General features: G+C 36.6%; 1 protein-coding gene across 2 annotated transcripts in view; it reads left to right on the forward strand.

Annotated features, from left to right (window-relative positions):
* Positions 1-20,740, forward strand: part of ano8b (anoctamin 8b) — a 44,468-nt gene that overhangs the window by 11,324 nt on the left and 12,404 nt on the right. For both annotated transcript variants that reach the window (XM_032571582.1, XM_032571583.1), the window contains exons 2-12: positions 12,860-12,970; positions 13,759-13,891; positions 17,655-17,793; positions 18,030-18,126; positions 18,228-18,344; positions 18,760-18,887; positions 18,981-19,142; positions 19,226-19,378; positions 20,287-20,413; positions 20,492-20,547; positions 20,625-20,699. In XM_032571582.1, the coding sequence (XP_032427473.1) occupies positions 12,860-12,970; positions 13,759-13,891; positions 17,655-17,793; positions 18,030-18,126; positions 18,228-18,344; positions 18,760-18,887; positions 18,981-19,142; positions 19,226-19,378; positions 20,287-20,413; positions 20,492-20,547; positions 20,625-20,699 (1,298 nt within the window). The remainder of the gene's footprint in view (positions 1-12,859; positions 12,971-13,758; positions 13,892-17,654; positions 17,794-18,029; positions 18,127-18,227; positions 18,345-18,759; positions 18,888-18,980; positions 19,143-19,225; positions 19,379-20,286; positions 20,414-20,491; positions 20,548-20,624; positions 20,700-20,740) is intronic.

Below are 20,740 nucleotides of genomic sequence, written 5' to 3' on the forward strand. Positions count from 1 at the left end.
ACCAAGTCTTTTTAAAAGTGTATTTTTAAACTCTTTATTAAATTGGTTGTTATGAAACTTACGCCTTCCTTTCTGCATTTTGTCTGTCATACATTACAACAGAATAAGCACTAAATGAAGTTTTTAAATTATGTTTTAAGTAATCAAAGCTCTCATTTCTAACCTGGCCTTCTGTTAAAGTAATTTCACTTAGATTGATCACTTGATTCATTTAATTTCCCCTTAAACAAAAACTGGAGTCTTCCTCTGTGCCTTCAATCTATAATGCACAATCACTGTGAAGAAAACCTGTCTTTTTCTTTTTTTTTAAGCTAAATTTTATTAGTTATAGGGTCTTCAAGCGTTATTGATCAACCGCCTCTTAATTGGATTTAAATCCAGGCTTTGACTCCAAATCCTTCATTTTGAATTTCCTTGTTGCTGAAATCTGCTGCACAAGTAAATTTGACTTGACTGCTTTTTTTAAGTAGCTCGTTCAGAGGTACACTGTAAAATATTTGAGCTGCATTTAGTTGTGTTTACTCTCTTATATTCTTTAAGTCAAATAAATTTTGTGAGTTTTAGATTTTGAACCTAAATGTGAGTTTGCGAAAGATAAGCTTGGTATTACGTTGTGTTAACCTTTTTATTAATTTAGTCAAACCTCCAAGAGTTGAATAAACCAGAGTTTTTAGGTTAACACTTAAAAAACTGAGAGAAGAAAAAGACAGGAGTGGGAACTATTTCCCAGAATGCTTAGCGGCATGTTTATCCTGAGATGGAAGTGTGTTACATTGAACTGACTCTTGTGTTTTACTAAGACAAATGTTTATTTTTATGTCCTGTTCACACTAAATGTTTCTGAGCTGAATTCATTGTGATGTTTAATAAAATTCGTTATCAGATCAGAAATTTTGTTCATGCAATTTGAAACAAAAATTTACATTTTTCTAAAGTAAAATAAATAGCTATTTTAACTTGATATTGTGAATAGAAATAAAAGAGATTGTGGCTCTTTAACTCGGTGAGGGCAGTTTTTTTTTCTTCCATATTGTGAAATAATTATTTGGCTTTAATTCCAACATTAAGTTAAAACTTACAATTCAAAATTAATTAACTTAAAACACAATGTTTAGACAACTTGTATCTTATTAAATAAACTTCATGAACTTTAATTTCTGAGTTAATACCAATATGATCCTTGCCTGTGATTGGCTTAAATTGCATTTTCAAGGCAGCAGGTGGATTTTCATGTTCAAGTTAAACCACCTTCAGATGTTTTGCAGTGTAGACATCTTGGAATGTTTTGGAATATTTTTTGGCTGCTTAATACAAATGATTCCTTAGCTGAATATCAAAAACTGATAAACCTTCTGGATTTTCTGGTAGATAGCAGAAAACATAGTTTTATTAATTATCCTGGCCCCGAAGCAACCAGACATAACAGGACACATATCTGCTAGGAAGTTTCTATTTTGTCCTAAAAAAGTCAACTTCTAGATATACGTATTACATATGCCACTTGTTGTATGCATTTAATTGTTGATTGCCAATAATAAATGTTAAGTGGAAGAATGTGAAGTCACCAACTGTAACTGTGTGGAAACAGAGACTAAAGAAGGTGAATGATGGAAAAAGTGAAAATGGATCTTTTCAACTAGAAGTAGAACATGATTAAACTTTTTTTTAAAGTAGATTATAAAAAGTTTTGGAAATTCTCTGGTAATGTTCTGTTTTGAATTGTTTAAACTTAAATAAAGAGTTCCAAAATAAAAAGTAGTTACAACTTCTTAGGGTTGCTCAGCAAATGGCTTACACACATTTTACACCACTGGGAAGCTTGCTCCCCAGTAAGGGACTTACTTTTTAATTTCATTTATTAATTTCTAAAGAGCTTTAAAACATCCAAACAAGGAAACCAAAGTGCATAACAATAAAAGATTAAGAGCACTAAAAAGATCGCAGAACACACAACGCAAAATTTGAATGCTAAAAAGTAAAAGCCTTTTGGTGATGTCGCAAAGATCCAAAGGAAACTGATTTGGTTCTCGGTCATCCCAGCGTTCAAACGTAGCCATTGGAAAGTCCAATATAAGCTGAATGAAAAACCCACAGGACCTGCAAATACTTGTAAGTTCAGATAAATGTCAATAAATTCTAAAACAATCAGGAATTCATTGTAAAGAATATAAAATAACCTCCATGTTTAAGGACTTTTTGATTGTGGCATTTAGTTTATTATCTCTCAGGATGGAGATTGTAGGTTGTATGTTTCATGGTGAGATTGCTTTGGCTGCAACGAGGCAACGAAGCAGGATTGCCGCATGGCAGCAATGAATAAATTACTAGAACTTACTTGAAGTGCTGCCAGTCCAGTGTGGCTCTTATTGGTGTGACTCCAGTGTGACTATAAATTCTCTGATGACCAAGCAGCACAAGTGCAGGTTAAGTGCTGAAGGGACTTTATGAGATCAAAAATGCTGGGAGTTTGAGAGACATTCAGTAGAATCTCAATAGGACTCAAACCAAGATCTAGTAATTCCCTTTTATGGAACAGCAAATGGAACCTCTAATGCTCATTTTCTTTTGTCTAAATGCTTACAAAGAACTGAATAAATCGAGATGTACTGTTGCATATATTTTCAGTTATCGAAGGCTTAGGGATTCAGTGCTGACTAAGTTATTAGTAATATCTTCGTCTGCTTCTCGCTGAGTAGGAAAGGAAATGGGAGGGTGTTGTAGTAATCTACAATAATCGCTGGTTCCTCGGGGATATTGATCGGATTCTGAGGCTTCTGCATCTTTATTGTCCAGAAATAGATCATACAGATCAGCTATTCAAGTCGTCTATCTGACTCAGTGCTGCTGGTCCTGTAAAATTCAGGATGATTTCTAATAGATGTTGGATATAAACAACAATTTACTCAGTGATTACTGGGTTGCACTGGAAGTTCAGATTATCTTGTTGATATCATAATTAGAACTACTTCCTGAGATAGAAACACAAACTGAATTTTCTTTATTTTGATGCCAACCAAAGTCTTCCATTACTCTCAGTAAGTCAATTAACTTTCATAAAATGGCTTGTTATGTAACGTCACGACATCAGGTAGATTTACACCAGCAGGGTTACATTAAACTCTAAGTTAAAGGTTCGGCAGTTTTCCTTTGGTATTGTTTAAAGCAAAGGATAACTGGAGATGAATGGAAAGGAAAGGAAGGATTCAAAATGTAGAAGTAACTAGATTATTAAAAACTGAGGTGTGGTTTTGTACTGGGAGATATTTCCCAAAAATTAATTATTTTGTTATCCATCTATCTCTATCTTTAGACTGCTTTTTTTGTTTGGTGCCATATTTGTGTTCTTTTGTATCTGTTTATGTTTTTTTTCTGATTTTGTGACTTTTCATTCTTCGATTGAGCTGCACAATATATAAAATCGCAATCATCATCACAATTATCAATACCCATTATATCAGAGCTGGACAATAAATCAATAACAAACAATATCGTAAAAGGCATGTGATCAATATCAATAGAAAATATGTCCGATAGAATATTCAAATGTTCAATCCAGAACTGCATAGCATTCTGGGGGATGTAGGCAGAGGAAAGCCTTCAGCTGCTTTACCTCTCACCACCCTAAGTTAGGTTGATGGCATCAACTAAGTCTTCTCAACATGTGTTTTTTAAAGTATCCTGCAACCAAATCTTTTATTCAGTGAGAAATGTCCTGTACTGCGGTGACTCTTAGGGCTGTTCAGTACAACATAGAAAGACCGCTTTCATGTATTAACATTGCTTAGGAGTCTAATCCATGTTCTTTTGTTTTCTGTTCTTCTGAAAAGCCTTCTTCCACACTAGCGGTTGTTCCCAGCTCTACAATGACGTCTCTGTGCTCCACAAAGGCCTCTATTCATTACTTTATATTTATCAGCAGCACTCGGCCATTCATAATTCCCAATCCTCCTGCTTGACAATGTTCAATTCAGCTGGTTAGATAAGCAGTGAAATAGTACTTTGCACTAATGGGGCATGGAAAGGTCTGCCTTTCACCTTGGTTACCTGAATGAAAGGCACACAACTTTATTTTCCTCATTTAACCTCGGCGTGATAATGCGGCCGAGGTAACACTGAGATATACCAGCTGACCCTGAATGATCCACCAATTAGCCCACTTGGCAGGAGGAAAGACACAGTGGGAAATAAAGGAGGGAGATTTATTGAGTCTGAGTGAGGAGAGCAGAGAAAAGTGATGAAAAAGAGAGAAATAAGATGGTATAGGGGAAAGTGAAACATCAACTATTCTGCTGTGTGAGCGTTATAACTCCTCTCCCCCTACATTGTCTCACCATGTCCTCTTCCTGGCGCTCAGCCATGGGTGCCTCCAGTGTCACATACAGTCATTGGTATTTTGAAGCCAAGGACAGGTCCCTATTATCCTCCTTGCCACCGATAATGAGGAAACCAGAGTCCTGACATCCACGAAGGTTGACATCTTTGTCCCATTTGTCACAGGGGTGGAACAGATACCTTTGTCTTCCTACCAGAGAAAGAAAATCCTTATCTAAACTAAAGGATGTGTTATTATAGAAAAGGTAGTTTTACAGATTTTTCTGGCCATTTGGCTATTGTTTAACTTTTCACAAGATTGGAAGATATAAAGATTCAGTGATGTGGAGGCTGTCCCGTCCCACTCCCGGTAAAATGACTCCTGCTCCTGCATGGCTCCCATTTCCTTCTTCATTTAGCCTTTAGACAAAGCACTTAACTTTTATTTGATCTTCTCCCCATTAGGGCTAGACAATAAATCAGTAACAATATATATTAATATAATACATCTGATAGGATATTCAATATTACACATAGGATATTCACTGAGCTCTGATCAAGAACCCCACAGCATTCTGGGAGATGTAGGGAGAGGAAAGGCTTTAGAGAGAGTGAGCTTAAGCAAGGTTGGTGGCATCAACTAACTCACTCACTCTTTGGTTACCTAGCAACTCACTCGTTCTTTGGTTACCTAGCGACTTGTTGAGTAACTTGCACAGCAGCAGTTTAATGTTTCATCACTGTATCTGATAACTGCTTAAAAAACAACAACAATGGTGTGGAGTGAAAACTGGCTACAAGAGAAAAGGTCAGTTTGGCAGTATTTCAGATATTTAAAACAAAAAACAATATCATTGATATCGACAGATATGAAACACTTATATGATGTTTTTCAGCAATATCGTCCAGCCTAGACACCCATTTTAGATTTCTTTGTTTTCTGCAGTTTTGTTTGAAAAGATGTGGCAACAGGAATAGTTCATCCGTGGTTATAGAGGCATTTACTACAATAATCAAAACAAAAAACTTTCACTAAAAAAGGCACTAAACACCACATCCACTGTGGGCTTCTGGGACATGCAGTACTTTTGACTTTAGTGAGTCTCTAAGAAAAAAGACACAATCTTTTATCTACTGAAAGTATCAAGGGAAATGTAGTTAAATTGCAAGAATTGGCAATTATTCCTTTAGACTTTAAACACAGCCCCTTTAATAATCGTGGGAAGATTACAGAAAAAAACTACAAAAGTATATCAATAAAACTCAGTGCCAGCAGTTGAACACATGCCAAAGAAAAACATATTTATTCTTTTGTCTTCACTTTCTTTGGAAAAAGCCAGAGAAGGAATGAGGAAAGCCACAGGAGGAAGTCATTAACATAACTCCTTACTTTGCCACACAACTGGCTCTACAAACAAGTATGACTACCAAAGAGATTTAGCAAGAAAATTTTCCTTTAATCTACTCTCAAAATTCTAATTCTTAGTTTGCAGCATGAATTAAAACAGAAAACCTTCTCTAGTATATCAACAAACTGCTTTTTTAAAATCAAACTTTTTCTGAATTTAAATAAAATTACATAGATTGTTTAATTGATAGCTGTTAGCTGTTTGTCCCATCAGAGACAGCTGTTCATACTAAGCCTTAGCTGTTACCTTGCATTAGATGTTCTGCCCACCATAACATGCTTTATTTTGCAGTTGTCTTTCTTCTTTATGTTACTACAAACCACAGATCAATGCTCTTTGACGCTAATAGTAAACACTTAATGGACTTGATTAAGCTTTTCCCTATAGTGCAGTGATTACTCAAAACTTGAATCAGCTGTCAAACTAAATCCTGTGTGTTATTTTTCAAAGAATGGGCAACATATTTTATTTTAAGTCTTTTAATCCTTAGAAAAAAATCGGAATCATTCAATATTGGAATCAGTAGGTCAGATCTCCAAGAGAAAAGCCTGATCGGTGCATCAATGCTCTTCAGTGAAGTGAAACTGTAAAAAGTTCAGCTCACTGGAACAACTGAGTGTTTTAGACCAGGTTTATTTGTAATATCAGTATCAAGCATTCCCGCTCTTCTCCGTCTCGCTGGAAGGCTGCATCCAGATAAGCTCTCAAGTGCAATGATGACAAATACCTCTTGAGACATCCTGACTGTGAAGGCTGCAGAGCTGAGACAGACATTAAAGAAATACAGAGAGAGAGCGAGAGACGGATAGATCTGGCCTGGAGGGAGCAAAGAGAGGATTTGGAGGAAAGAAAGAGGCAGGAATGATGCTGGGAAAAACAAGCTAAGAAGAAAGAGAGGAACATGTAGAGGGAAAAGAAAGAGAGGAGAGGCAAAAGAATCTTCACTCATTTATTGACAGCTGCTAGTAAAAACGCAGCGTTCAATCTGTTGTGGTAAGATTATTTCTGTAAATGTTTGCCGACTATGCAGTCAGGTTGCAGTGCAGGAAAATAGAGAAAATGTTGCAGCATAGAATAAAGTGAGTCAGAGTTTTATTGAGAACAACAGGAGGGAGAAAAAGGTGAACTGACGTTACGTTTTTCTCTAAGATTTTTCTGGTCTATTCACTCTTCATTTACAAGTTGGTTTGAGCCACTGTAGCATTCCCATTATCTTACTTTTATATTTGACCAGAATGAAAAAACCGCCATTGAAATTAAAAATCTACTTTTCAAGGGAGTCCTGGACAATGCTAAGCTATTCTAAGCTTGAGCAAAAATACTACAGTACCTCAGTGTTTACACAAAGTTACAAACATGATCTAATTGTTTTAATTCTACAAAAGACAATTACTTCAACTGTTGATAAAATAACTCATCTGAGGTTACAGATAGAGTAATATCATTTATACCATCTATACATTTATATCTGCACCCACTGAGCCACCCTGTGTTCCCATGACTTTATCCACCATAAAATATATTTTTTTTATTTGTCATTGTGTTTCCACAACACAATAAAATTGTTTTGGTACCATAACAGATAAATAAATAATAAAGCATATAAATTTTATTACTAAAGTCTCAATCAGTGCTTAAGAAAACACTTATAAAAACAGGTCCAGTTGGAGAAATGTTACCACACAGGATGATGCTGTCTCTACCATTTCCAATGATAGTATGACTAATTTACTTATGTAAAGAAATAAGCCCTTTTATTTGATAAAAATACATTTTAATATATTTTGTTTTGAAAAGGTTGGAGTAAATAAAATTTGTTTTTGCACATTGACTAGAATTACCAGCATTTCTGCAAAAGTGTTTTTCACTAAAACACTTTAAGATGTGCATATTTAGAAGAATTAAACTTTACCTGCAGAGTGAAAACTGATTGTAATGACACTAATGAATATTAAAACTTGAGTCAGGACGTCAGTGGAGCATAAAGACCCTCCTAGTTATCAACACAGCTCACTGCAGACATTAAAAAGCATCATTAACTCATTGTTAATGTGACCTTCATTTCTGCGCTAAGGCGACGTACACTCGATTGATCTGGTATTTTAGATCACAGCCTGTCACACACACATAAACATCCCAGAAAAATGCTTTATAGAGCAGCTTAGATCACAGACAGACTTCCTGTGTGATGCTCCTGCCTGGCTGCAGTCTGATAAGCATTAGCCCTGGAACCATCATCTTGCTGTGAAGGCCGTGAGTAATACAGGCTTGATCTGTTTCCACCGCCGGTCCTCATGTAAGCCACTCCGCAGCGACCTGGATTCTGTTGCACGGCTAAAGACACTTTTAAACATTTTTTTCTCAAATAAATATGTCAATGACTAGTCGATCAAAACATACATTTTTGTAAAACTTATAAAGTGTTTATCATGTGTCTAGTTGATATTAAGAATGACCCATGTCATCATTCATGGCTTTAACAGTAGTTATCTACATTGTTTTCACCAATGAACCTTTTAGTCATGTTTCTGGTCTGGAAAAGGAAGCTGGAGTTCCCTGAAACAAACTACTAACCAAGAAATGCACAGGAACATGCATTGCAGATCCAAAAATCAAAAGATAATCTTACATGTTTGGCTTACTGAAACACTTAGCTTCTTATTTATTTTTTTTTACTGTCAAGAATTTTACAGAAGAATTTTAGTCTTTCTTCAGCAAGAAGCAGGATGTGTCACTCTTTCTTAGAAAATACATGCAATATTTTGCAAATGTTAATGAATGATTGATCCAAAGTCTGTTTCTGAGTGAAATATTACAATGAGGACAAAAAAAAAAAACATCGCTAAATTTATTGAATCTACTTTGCCTTGCCTCTTACATTCTATTTTAATTGGAATAAAATTCCTATTGGAAATCTTCAAAAAATACATAAGAACTACGTAAAGCATTAACCTACATCAATCATTGTGCTAAAATATTGTCTGCATCCACACAGAATCATTCCAAGTGTAGCAATTGCCCCTACATCACATTTTAAACAAATCTCGGCTAAATAGTATTCTCTTGACAGAATTTCAAGGAGGTTAAGGCCAGAACTTTGACTGGTTGAAAGAAAATTGTGGATTTCTTTCTTTTTTCCTCATTTTGTTGTAGATCTCCTACTTAGATTTGTAATCATTGTCTTTTTGGCTGACCTATTTTCTGCCAAGCCTCCGCCGTCAGACCGATGGCTTCATGGTTGACTGTGAATATTTTTTTGGAAAACTCAATTACTGGTGTGGCTGCATAAACACAAAATGATATCTTGTAAATTATATTACAAGACTACATTCATACGAGAAGAAAGTCATAATATTTCGACTTTATTCTCATATCATTTTGACTTTATTCTCATAATATCATGATGTTATTTCATTTTTTTTCATTTTCTTACTGTGGCCCTAGTACTCCTTCATAGTAATCACTTGTTATTCTGTAAAAATTGCATTACCTCAATGCAATTGAGGTATTGCAATTACCTCAGTTAGAGTCGATACAGATCTATACCCACCATGGAGGTCAATGCTCTCTGACTTCTATGCACTGATTGACAGCAGCCTTTATTTGGGATCTTAGTTTTAGTTTATGCAAACACAGACACAAATCTGCATCATGCCTTAAATGTCCAATCTATCCTGGGTAATACCACACCGAGCAGCAAATCCATAAAAGCATGCAAAGTGTCTGAGCCGCTCTCTGCTGGGATTCAGAAATTGAAGCCTTGCAGAAGTGTTGAGGCCTATTCACCGGCTGCTCCTGGAGTGTGTTTGTGTGAGCTGCTCTCTGCGGTGAATACAGGACTCATTAGAATGGCTGTCATGTCACAGCAGAGCCTGCAGCATTTCATCTAAATCACAGCTGAGTGACCAGTTATGTTTCTGCTCTGGGAAAACCATTCAGGATGGAAAAGCAGAAAACGAAAACAACCCACCTCACTATGCTTCCCATCTATTTTTTGCCAGTCAGAAATAGATGTGAAATGTTGTAAAGATGGGGAACAATGGAATTTAAACTTACAATGAAAAAGGTTTTTACAGATTTCTTCCTTTTGCTTTTGTTTCAGCCAAAAGTAACCTGAGCAAATGCGAAAATCAGTTTTCAAAAACCTCCTGTCCACAAAATATCTTGCAAAGATTTTGCAATTGGTAAAAGTGAGATGGAGTCATCTGTCCAGATGAAATGGTAACAACCAGTTTAAGGGAGGTTCTTTTAAAAAGCCAAACAATGCATTGAAAGTAATATTTTGCTAATTTCTTTCATAAACAAAACTAAGCTTTAAAATTTGTGTCAAAAAATATATTTGGTTAAAAGGCTATGAAACTGCCCTGCATCACAGTTATTCCTACTTAATAAATAACCTCAGCTTTGCTCATTTTCAGTTCATCAACATTTATTATTTCTTAAGACTTTTTATCTCTACCAGGAGCATCAATCATAGCTAAAGAAGAAATTAAGTTTAATTTTCTGTCCTAATGCTATAATTCTCTATCTAGCTCTGATTTAGCTTCCAAAATCGCTTTAGAAAGTGTTTAAAATGCAAATTACTTCCCTATATTAGTTTGTCTCGCTGTAAAAACTTGAACTCTGGTTGAATACAGATGAAAATGAGGTTGAAGATTATTTCCAGGGCAGAAAATCAAACAGTAAATCATAAAGGGATAGAACTGGGATTAAGACAGCAGACCTAATTTCCCTGAAATAAACCATAGTTCACTGGCAGAAGCCCCATGACGGGTTTGTTCTTTGCAGCCGCATCACGTTGCACATGTTTTGCATGGTCACAATGCAAATATAAGTGTTGCTAGAACTGTGTGTTGTGTTTCCTCTGAAGCCTCCCACTTCTTGGAAGGGGAGGGACAGATTTTTGTGACAGGTGTTTCCTGAGAGCCACAGCATCATTCTGACAGCAGTGATATCCTGCTAATATTTATATCTCTCATGGCCTTGACCTTTTTGTGTTGTGTGCACATCAACAGTATAAACTATTACTACAGTGACAAAGAGGCAGAAACCTTATTAAATTATTACAAACCTGTTGGATTTCAGTTTAGTCTGGATACTTTAAATAAACCAAAATAAACAAGTAGTATATCATTATAATTTGGGGGCTGTGATGTTAAGCAGCTCTCAGTGTGATCTTTGGAAACAGACCAATGTTTTGGCTCATCTTAGAGCCTATGTCTCAGTTTTTTCTTTTTGAGCTGTTGAGGGATGGAAATTTACTCCAGGCTGCTGTCATTATTGTTCAGGAGTCAGGAAGCAGTTTTTACAAACTGTCCGCTGACAGCTGAGCACAGCGTGGCTCCACTGTGCTCACAGATCTGTTTGAAACTGTTTGCACTGGTGCATCAGTGTAAATGTGAACTTTGGAGGAGATGTCAGAGTGAAGAAAGAACTTTAAATACATTTCCAGTGAAGAGTTACCGTATCCAAGTCAAAGAAATGTCAGCTGAGTGAGTTAACTTGTTGGGTTGCATCATAGTAAAGATATTAAAGTTTGTTTTTGGCCAAATAAAAGTCAGTTTAAAATTAATTGCAAAAGTATTCATACACTCTGAGATTTTTCCATTGCTTGTCAGGTTACAGCCACAAGAGTGTATTTTATGTAATAAATTTACACCAGATAATGCAGAATTGTGAAACTGGAGCAAAATTTTTCCTGCTTATTTTAACAAATAAAATCTTTAAAATATGTTTTGCCCATTCTACTCTGCAAAATAGCTCAACTTCAGTCAGATTGGACATAAAGCATCAGTAAACATCTATTTTTAGTTCTGACCTCAGGATGTCTTGGATTTAGGTCTGGACTTTGACTGGTCCAGGACTATTATTTGATTAGAATCATATTATTGTAGCTCTGGCTATATGTTAAAGGAGACTGGTCTGCTGGAAGACAAACCTTCAACCTGTGTCCAAGTCTTTTAGATGGTTACCTTGCATTTAACTTTTAAAAAAAAAAAAAAAAGACTGCAAATACATACATATTGTTCTTTGTCGTCTTTTATTTTCTCTAAATTTTATATGTTTGTACAGTTTGTATGTATGCTGTGAGTGCTTAAAAACCAAAATCATATTCCTTGTTGAGCATACAACCTCTCAGAACATCTGGATTTATACTGAGATTAAATCAGTGGAAAAACAATTACTTATTATGTTATATTTGAAGGTAATTTTATTTAAGGGTATCATAGGAAATGAGGGGGGTGAAAACAGATTTGTATCATTTTCATTCTATTTCACAAAAGTACTTTGCTTTTGTCTAGCAAATAAAATCCCAATGAAATACATTTGGGAACATTTTCCCAAATGTGAAAACATTCAAGGGGTGTGGATACTTTTGCAAGGTTCTGTACAAATGAACTGAATGTATGGTTTTGTTATAATTAGTAAAAATATAAACCATCAAATCTTTCTCCAAACCTCAAAATGTAATTCATTATTCAGATTTTTTAGACAAATTTCCTGGAGGCTCAGGGCATAAAACAGCCCTGACAAATCACAGCAGTTGGTCTCTTTGATCGAGCTGAATCTATTTGTGGGGGTGTGTTTGTGTGTGTGTGTACTTGTTATTGTTGCCTATTTAGGACATTTTCTGGGATATTTACCAACCTTCTGAAGACCAGTCGGTCTTATGGGGAAAAAAAGAACGTGGTCGTGATGTGGCAGATACCCATTTCTAGGGTCAGGGGTTGGAGTTAGAGGAATGGTGAGGTTAAGGTCAGACTTAGGCAGAAATGCCATTAGTGAAATGAATGGATGTCTATACAAAGTCCTCACATGGGTAGTATTAAAATGTGTGCGCGCAACAGTTCAAACAGTGCAGACAATTTACAGCCTGTGGTCCTGGCAGGCCAGGATTATTTCTGTCAGTGTCGTGTTGTGAAGCAAAGCAGTGTGACATTTAAATCTGTCCTGATGAGAAGGATGGTTTTATTTGTGTTTATGTGTCTCTTTGTCTCAGTGTGCTGGAAGTTTTTTTACAAGCTTTTGGGAAAAAAAAGTTTCAAATGTCAGTGATCTGTACACATGTTGACTTTGAAATGGTGACTGTCTCCTTCTTTTGCCCCCTTCCCTCCACTCTGTCTCTTTTTGTCTTCCAGATAAGTTGTTTGGGAAGCGTCTGCTGCAGGCTGGGAGACACATCCTGTCTCACAAGTCTTGGATGAAAACGGTGCCCACGGAGAACTGTGATGTCCTCATGACGTTTGCAGGTCAGACGCTTAAAGACGCCCACACAAATGTCACAACGTCTAAAGTTTGGGTTTTTAAAAAAGGCAACAATAAAAACATTTATATACTTAAAAAAAAAGATCAGGTTTTCCCCAAGGAGTGACCTGCTGATTTTGAACTCTATCATTTTTAAATTCAGCTGCTAAATGTAATAATTGACTAAAAAAAATTGTTTCAGCATTTCTGAAAATAATGGATTGCTTCACTAAACTTTATCTGAAGTTTTCTAAACTCAAAATAAACGTATCAGGGTAAACAAAGGAAAGTGTAAGGAAAATGTAAACTAATAATCAATATTCTCATCACATTTTCAGGAACTTTATCACAATGGAATATTTTCCTGCTCCCTTTTCTGCTTTCATCTTTTTCTGTGTAACCCTAACTTGCTGTTTTTTTATAATTACTTTATCAACTTTAACAAGTTAAAAATGATAATATAATTGTAATCTACCTTCAAATTAAGACATTTATATTTAGTCATATTGCTGAGATGAGATTAATAGTCAGGGGTTTACAGGAACAAATTTGCTTCCCAGTAAAAGCTTTTTAATTAATTTTATGTTCATGATCAAACAATATATATCCAATATATATATATATATTGGAAGCTGACTTATTGAGCCTAGAAAATGATTACTACAGGATAAATTCCTGTAGTTTGTTCAGTATTCTCAGCAGACAAAGGAGTAAATGTTAACTGTGGATGAATAATGTTGAGCTTGCTTGTTTATGCATGAAAAATTCATTTGTGTTTCTTTTTTTGACGCAGACACTACAGATGACCACACGTTGCTATGGCTACTAAACCACATCCGGCTAGGAATCCCAGAGCTCATCATCCAAATCCGGCATCATAAGCACACCAGAGTCTACGCATTCTTCATCACTGCTACGTATGAAAAGTAAGAAACCTGCCAGGAACAGAGCTTTGGAGGTCTTAGTTTGAAATAGTATTTTTTAAAGCATTTATTGTAGCTTTTATTTCTTGAATTATTAGTCAATGATGTTATAAATATCATTAAACTAAAAACATGTTAGAGGTGTTTAATTTTTCTGCATTTTATTGACTCTTTACATCTCATATTATGGATCCTTGACTGTAACAAAAGACAACTTAGTTTTGTTTTCTGTGCATTCGCATTTGTGGATTTCTTTGAAAGTTTTAAGTTAAAATGTTTCCTTTCCGAGCAGAATGATAATGCAAACTTTCTGTAGATGTTATCAGATTGACTGCTCCAACCTTGTGCTCTAAAGGCTGTTCAGCTGTGACTATGAATTAATCATTAATTCACATTCTGCAGAACTTACACAAGAAACTACCTATCTAACTTTCCTCCATAACAAAATTAATATCAAACAAAACTATGCACAAATGGCTTATGAATAATGCTACATATGACGTCTGTCTGCAGAAGCTCTAGATGCAGTTATTGTAGATGATTGCTGAAACTTCCTTTTCAATGGCTTCACACTGAGCTGCTGCTACAGTTGGCACAGCAGTGTTTAGAGTTTCATTAGTGAAACTGCCAAGATGTTTGGTGCATTCAACTGTTTCTGGCTGCAGCTTTAATTCAAGTCCTGTAAAGTGGTTTGAACTGTATTTACACTGATTGTGCTTCATACTGCAGAGTCTCATTTTTCCTGTTTCCAGGAAAGTGGTGGAAGAATCCTGAGTCAGTTTTATCTAGGCTTTATTTGTTTAGATGGCAGCTCTTTGAGGCCTCTCCTCTCTTGATAGCTGAGGGTTTTACTTTAAAAATAACCTAAGAGTGGAAAACTGCCTTGGTTGAGGATTATGCTGACATATGCTTTGAGTGGGGTTAAACTGTGGCAGGAGCTGCATCTTCTGATTGGTTCAGTGTTTGCACGCCAACAGAATAACGACCCTGTTTCAGGTTTTAGCGGTCAACAGAGATTTGCAGCAAAAAGAAGCTACTGGTTTATTAACCAGTCTTGCTTTTAAATTTAACTAATGTACTCCTCAAGGAAATGGGTCAGAAGGTTAAACATCCTGCAAAGGTCATTTTACTTTTTAAATAGCAACACTGAGGAACAGCCAAAGATCCAAATACAGACTGTTGATGTATGGATGGATGAATAGTTATATAGACGGTTGGATGATGGATGGATTGATATTTTGATAGTTGGATGGATGGATGGATGGTATAGAGGTATCAATAATATTGAACAATGTCAGGATTTAAATTGTTGCTAATGTTGCTCTTCAGGGTTTTTATTATTTTACGTTTTACAAAATAATCCTTTAATTGAAAACATTAACATTAATTTAAAACACGTCTTCTTCCTCCTTCTCTGTGACTTCTCACTACAGAAAAATCCTGTTCCCCTTCCCTGACACAGCATTTATTACCCATTCCTTTGCTCTGACTGTGCATTTTACAGCATGCTGTCCAGTTCTGCTGAGATTTATTACTACACATTTTATGTCTGATAGGCATTTGTTAAATTAGCATACGCTTTAGCAGCAACGGCCTCCTCAGCAGAGTTCTGCTCCTTTACAAGGTTACCTTTGTGCACAATTTTCCTTTAACTCAATCCAGGTCTATCTGCACCAGAGGACAGAGGGTAAAATGTCTAATTGAAATGATAAGAGAGCATCTAATTTAGTTTCCTGGCTATAGCTGGTGCTTTAAGTTCTGAATGAACCTTAAAGTGTACTAAACATTTAGTTTAAGTAGATAGAGCCATTTTATTGCGATGGATAAGCTAAGTTCGCAGCATTCTGCAGTGATACAGCAGCTTGCACCTTACATTTTCATTGCCATCCGTCATGGCGCTGTCTGTACTTTATTGTACCGCCCCTGCAACTACATGCAGTTGCATGATAGATGGATGTTACAAGCCCACCTAAGCTGTACTCCCACTTGCTTGCATAAAGAATAAATATATATATACAGAGGAGAGCAATGGAAGCTGAAAACCTCCAGGGGAAAAGAGGGAGAGTCATGATTTATTAGCAGTGCAATTTCATCTCAACGCCTTTAGGAAGGACATAAAGAAGGGATGCAAGAGGTATGGAAAGCAAACAAGAGGTTAAGACTCTGATAGAAGTTTGAAAACTCGACTGAGGAAAGCAGATAGAAAATGTGCATGAATAGAAAAAAATGAGGAGCTGTGGCTTAGATCAAGGGGTTTAGAGAAAGAAGTAATCTCTGTTGGTTTTGCATTGTCCCTATTGTCACTGTTTCCACTTGACTTATTGAAAGGATTTAATAATATAACTAAAATTTACATATAAATCTGAATGAATACAGGAGTGTGCAAAACCATTACTCATGTTTGATGACAACAGAATTCAGTCATCTCAATTATTTTGCTTTGACTGTCCCACTAGAGAGAAACTACAACACCACGACATGCAGAATCTGCCAGAACAAGGATAATCTCTGCAGAAGATCTTGTCTAAAGATCTTCTAGGTTGAATAAAGAATGCAGTTTTCTGTCATTTTTAATCTCTGTTTAACTGTGGTGAGATTATGATGGCTTGTTACCAGAGAGCCTACATATCTGGTCCTTACCAAGTATTTTTGGTCTAATTTCTAGTGCAAATATATTAGTACACTTGAAATAAGACAGAACAAGCTTACAAATAACATTTCAAAGAGCTATACGTGCTTGTTTTAAGTCGGTAATTCCTTAATATCAATTTAAAAAGTGCTGGTTTTTCTGGCATGATAAGAATTTTGATTTATTGTTGTCACTATACATTTCAAAGTAAAACAAAATCTGACTAAAATGTTATTTTTATTATTTTCTCCCATTTTCCCATGAGAGCATAAAAAATCAACAAATTCAAAAATAAAGTTTAAATAAAGTCTCCATGTGTAGATTAGTGATACAAATCACATTTCTTTAAATAAGTGGCGTCCTGAAGAAGTTTACTTTAAGTAGGAATGTTTTTCAAGAACAGTATTTATGCTTGTGGAGTTATGAATGTACCTAAAAAAGAAGTAATTAATTCTAATTGTTATTGCTTTCACAATAATACTACAATATAAAGTGATAAAATCCTAAGTCCATATTGCCCATATTGTTCAGGATGATATTTGATGTTATGGATGGAGTCTTAGTGTAACATGTAAGGCAGGGGTGTCAAACTCCAGTCCTCGAGGGCCGCTGTCCTGCAGTTTTTAGATGTGCCACAGGTACAAAACACTGGAATGAAATGGCTTAATTACCTCCTCCTTGTGTAGATCAGTTCTCCAGAGCCTTGCTAATGACTAATTATTATATTCAGGTGTGGTGCAGCAGAGGCACATCTAAAAGTTGCAGGACAGCGGCCCTTGAGGACTGGAGTTTGACACCTGTGATGTAAGGGGTTCTTGGTGAAAAATAATAAATTTTTAACAGCATTTTGTTGGTCAAATTTGACCTAAAATAGCTGAAATTGTTTTTTTCTGAAAGGAAGGAAACACTCCTGCTTTGCTATTACTATGAGATCACTCGTAGTACTGCTCCCTCCGCCTACATGTTTTGTTGCAGCAGAATGCAAAATCTCGAGGGTCATTTCAGTGTGTGAGTTCTGGGATGTGCAGGCAATCAGTAACAAAAGGAGATTTAACCAGAGCAGATTGAGATGAAAATGACGAGTCACAGATCTGAAACAAAAAGTGAGGGAATAAAACTGCATTCATGTTGTTGCAGTTTGCTGCGAGGTGCAGAGGAGATGGGCCTGAGGAAAGGGGTGAAGCCGGAGTTTGGTGGAGGAGCACGGAGCTTCTCCTGCGAAGAGGACTACATCTACGAGAACATTGAGAGTGAGCTGTGCTTCTTCACCTCACAGGTCAGTCTGCAACCCTCTCTCTTTCTCTCTCTCTCACTCGTTTTCACACACACACACACAGACACCCCTACACACCAATGTTACCAACAAGGTTCTATCAATCTAACCTGCCAAGAGGGGACTTCTGTTTCTGTTTTTTGAAAAAGCAAAAACCCAATATAAAATTAACTTTTAAGTTCTGTTATGCACATGTGTGAAGGGAGTTCATGCATTCATGTGTGTCTCTCTTGTTGCAGGAAAGACAAACCGTCATCAAATACTGGCTGGACAATCTACGTGCCAAGCATGGCGAGGTTCTTCATAATATCAGCTTCCTGGAGGGCCAGCCAATCAGTAAGCTGAAGCTGTTAGTGGGTTTAGGGTTATTTGATTGTTTTATTTCTTTGGTTTGTGTTTGTTGCTGTCTCTAACGGTCTGTAACCGCCTCTCTGCAGTCCCAGAGCTGAGAGCCAGAGGAGTGATCCAGCAGGTGTTTCCTCTCCATGAGCAGAGGATCCTCAACCATCTGATGAAGTCCTGGGTCCAGGCGGTCTGCGAGAAGCAGCCGCTAGGTCAGCAGGTCCACATATCCAACCATACATACAAACATCCATCCATCCATCAATCCAACCAACCATAAATCCATACATACAAACATACATCCGTCCAACCATACATCCTTTTATCCATTTTTTGTCCATCTGTTCATCCATCCATCCATGGATGTATGCAATTATCCATTTATCTATCCATCCCTCCGTCCTTCCGTCTGTCCTTCCATCCGTCTATCTCCGTCCGTCCGTAGATTCATAGAATTATTCATTCATCCATCCAGGTATCTAAATAAATATTCCTCCATCCGTCCATCCAACATTCACTCCATGAAAATGACTTTTGCTTAAAATCTTTAAATTAAAGCATTCAGAATAAAAAAATTATGAACCTTTAAGTTCATTTTTCAGCTTGTTCTTTTTATATTATTTACAGACGACATCTGTGACTACTTTGGGGTGAAGATAGCGATGTATTTCGCCTGGCTGGGTTTCTACACCACCTCCATGTTGTATCCTGCTGTGATCGGCTTTGTGCTGTGGATGCTCACAGAGTCGGATCAGGTGAGAACACAACATTTGGTGGCTTGAATTATTAACGGGAAGACACCGCCGCTTGCTTGCTGCCACAAACACGCGCCTGTTTGTGCATCCCAGACGAGCCGTGACATCTGCTGCGTGGTGTTTGCGCTGTTCAACGTGGTGTGGGCCACCCTGTTCCTGGAGCGGTGGAAGAGGAGGGGAGCCGAGCTGGCGTACAAATGGGGAACGCTGGACACGCCCTCCAAATCACTGGAGGAGCCGCGGCCTCAGTTTCGGGTGAGAGGAACTGGATTTTATTCCTCCCCGTTTCCATAGGGACTCCCTGCTGTTTTGAGTTGTTTAATGCTCTCTGTGTGCAGGGAGTGAAGCGCTCCAGCCCCGTAACGGGATGTGAGGAGTTTTACTACCCGCCGTGGCGCAGGCGTGTGTTCAGGTGGCTGGTCAGCCTGCCCATCTGTATCCTGTGCCTCTGCTTTGTCTTCCTCGTCATGCTCATCTGCTTTGAGCTGCAGGTCAGGTTTTCTTTACTTTCTTGCTATTTTAAATTCAGTAGCTGCGTGCTAAGAATTTAAAATGTTTGGTAAGCTGTAGCTTTGTAGCTGAATTTGAAGATTGATGTTGTAGTTCAGCAGTGGATGAAGTGTCAAATGTGCCAATGTTTTAGATATAAATTAAGGATTAACTAAAAATGTGGGAAAAGGAGAAAATAATTTACCTATAGCTATTTAAATATTTAATTAATCTCATAATTAACAGTGATGTTTATTAAATAAAATTATAAGTTGATATCGTTAAACTAATACTTTATTATTTCATGGCCAATTTCCCCTTCCGATAATTTATATTGTCGCTCTGGCTTATAAAATAATCTAAAATCTGACTGTTTAACCTGCAAAATACAAGAACAGCTCAATGAATTGTAATGTGAATGAATGAATCCAGTGCAAAACATGATACATTATATAGTTCACACACATAATTATAATTATGACAATGTTTCTCTAGTAAAACTAATTTTTTATTGATTGTTATATTTAGATTTTCTGAGAAACTGGGTTTTGGTTTATCATAAGCTGTATCTCATCAAATGCAAAATTAATAATTGCTGGAATTACAGGACTATTTGTAGTGAATCTGTATGAATTTCACTTTTTTAAATTAAATAAAATTAATTTATTGATATTATAATTTTTTGTGATGCATTTGTACATGTACCTCAAATCATCTTGACTGAAACTAAACTAGCCCTACCCTCTAACTTTGATAGCTTAGACTGAGAGGTGAAATGGATGAATGATTTAAAATAATTAAAATAATAAAAACTGTGTAAAAATCAAACTTTTGTTTCAAAAAAGATAAATATATTATTATTGACACATATGTTTAGTTATTTATCAAACAATTATGTCTTTTGTTGCAGGAGTTTGTGATGGGGATCAAGGAAATGCCACGGCTGGCTCGCTTTATCCCTACAATCATGCTTGCTATCACTGTGAGTGCATGTGACGAGGTGTACAGGAAAATCGCCTGCTGGCTCAACGACATGGGTGAGAGTCCAGCTTCTGGTCAACACAATACAATTAGCTCTATTGATGTTTAACACATTCTGCTCCTCCATTCTGTAGAAAACTACAGACTCCAGAGTGCCTATGAGAAAAATCTCATCATCAAAATGGTTCTTGTGAGTAAATTATCTGTCTAATTTTTCCATGTAGTATTTAATCAGTTGTTCTCACCTTTCTTTTGTTTTTCTTTCAGTTTCAGTTTGTAAATTCTTATCTCAGCCTTTTTTACATTGGATTCTACCTCAAAGACATGGAGCGTCTGAAGGAGGTAGGAAACGACTGTATATTTGCTTCAAGCATTACACAGGC

The sequence above is a fragment of the Xiphophorus hellerii genome, chromosome 9 (assembly GCF_003331165.1).
Source record: "Xiphophorus hellerii strain 12219 chromosome 9, Xiphophorus_hellerii-4.1, whole genome shotgun sequence".
Taxonomy (NCBI): domain Eukaryota; kingdom Metazoa; phylum Chordata; class Actinopteri; order Cyprinodontiformes; family Poeciliidae; genus Xiphophorus; species Xiphophorus hellerii.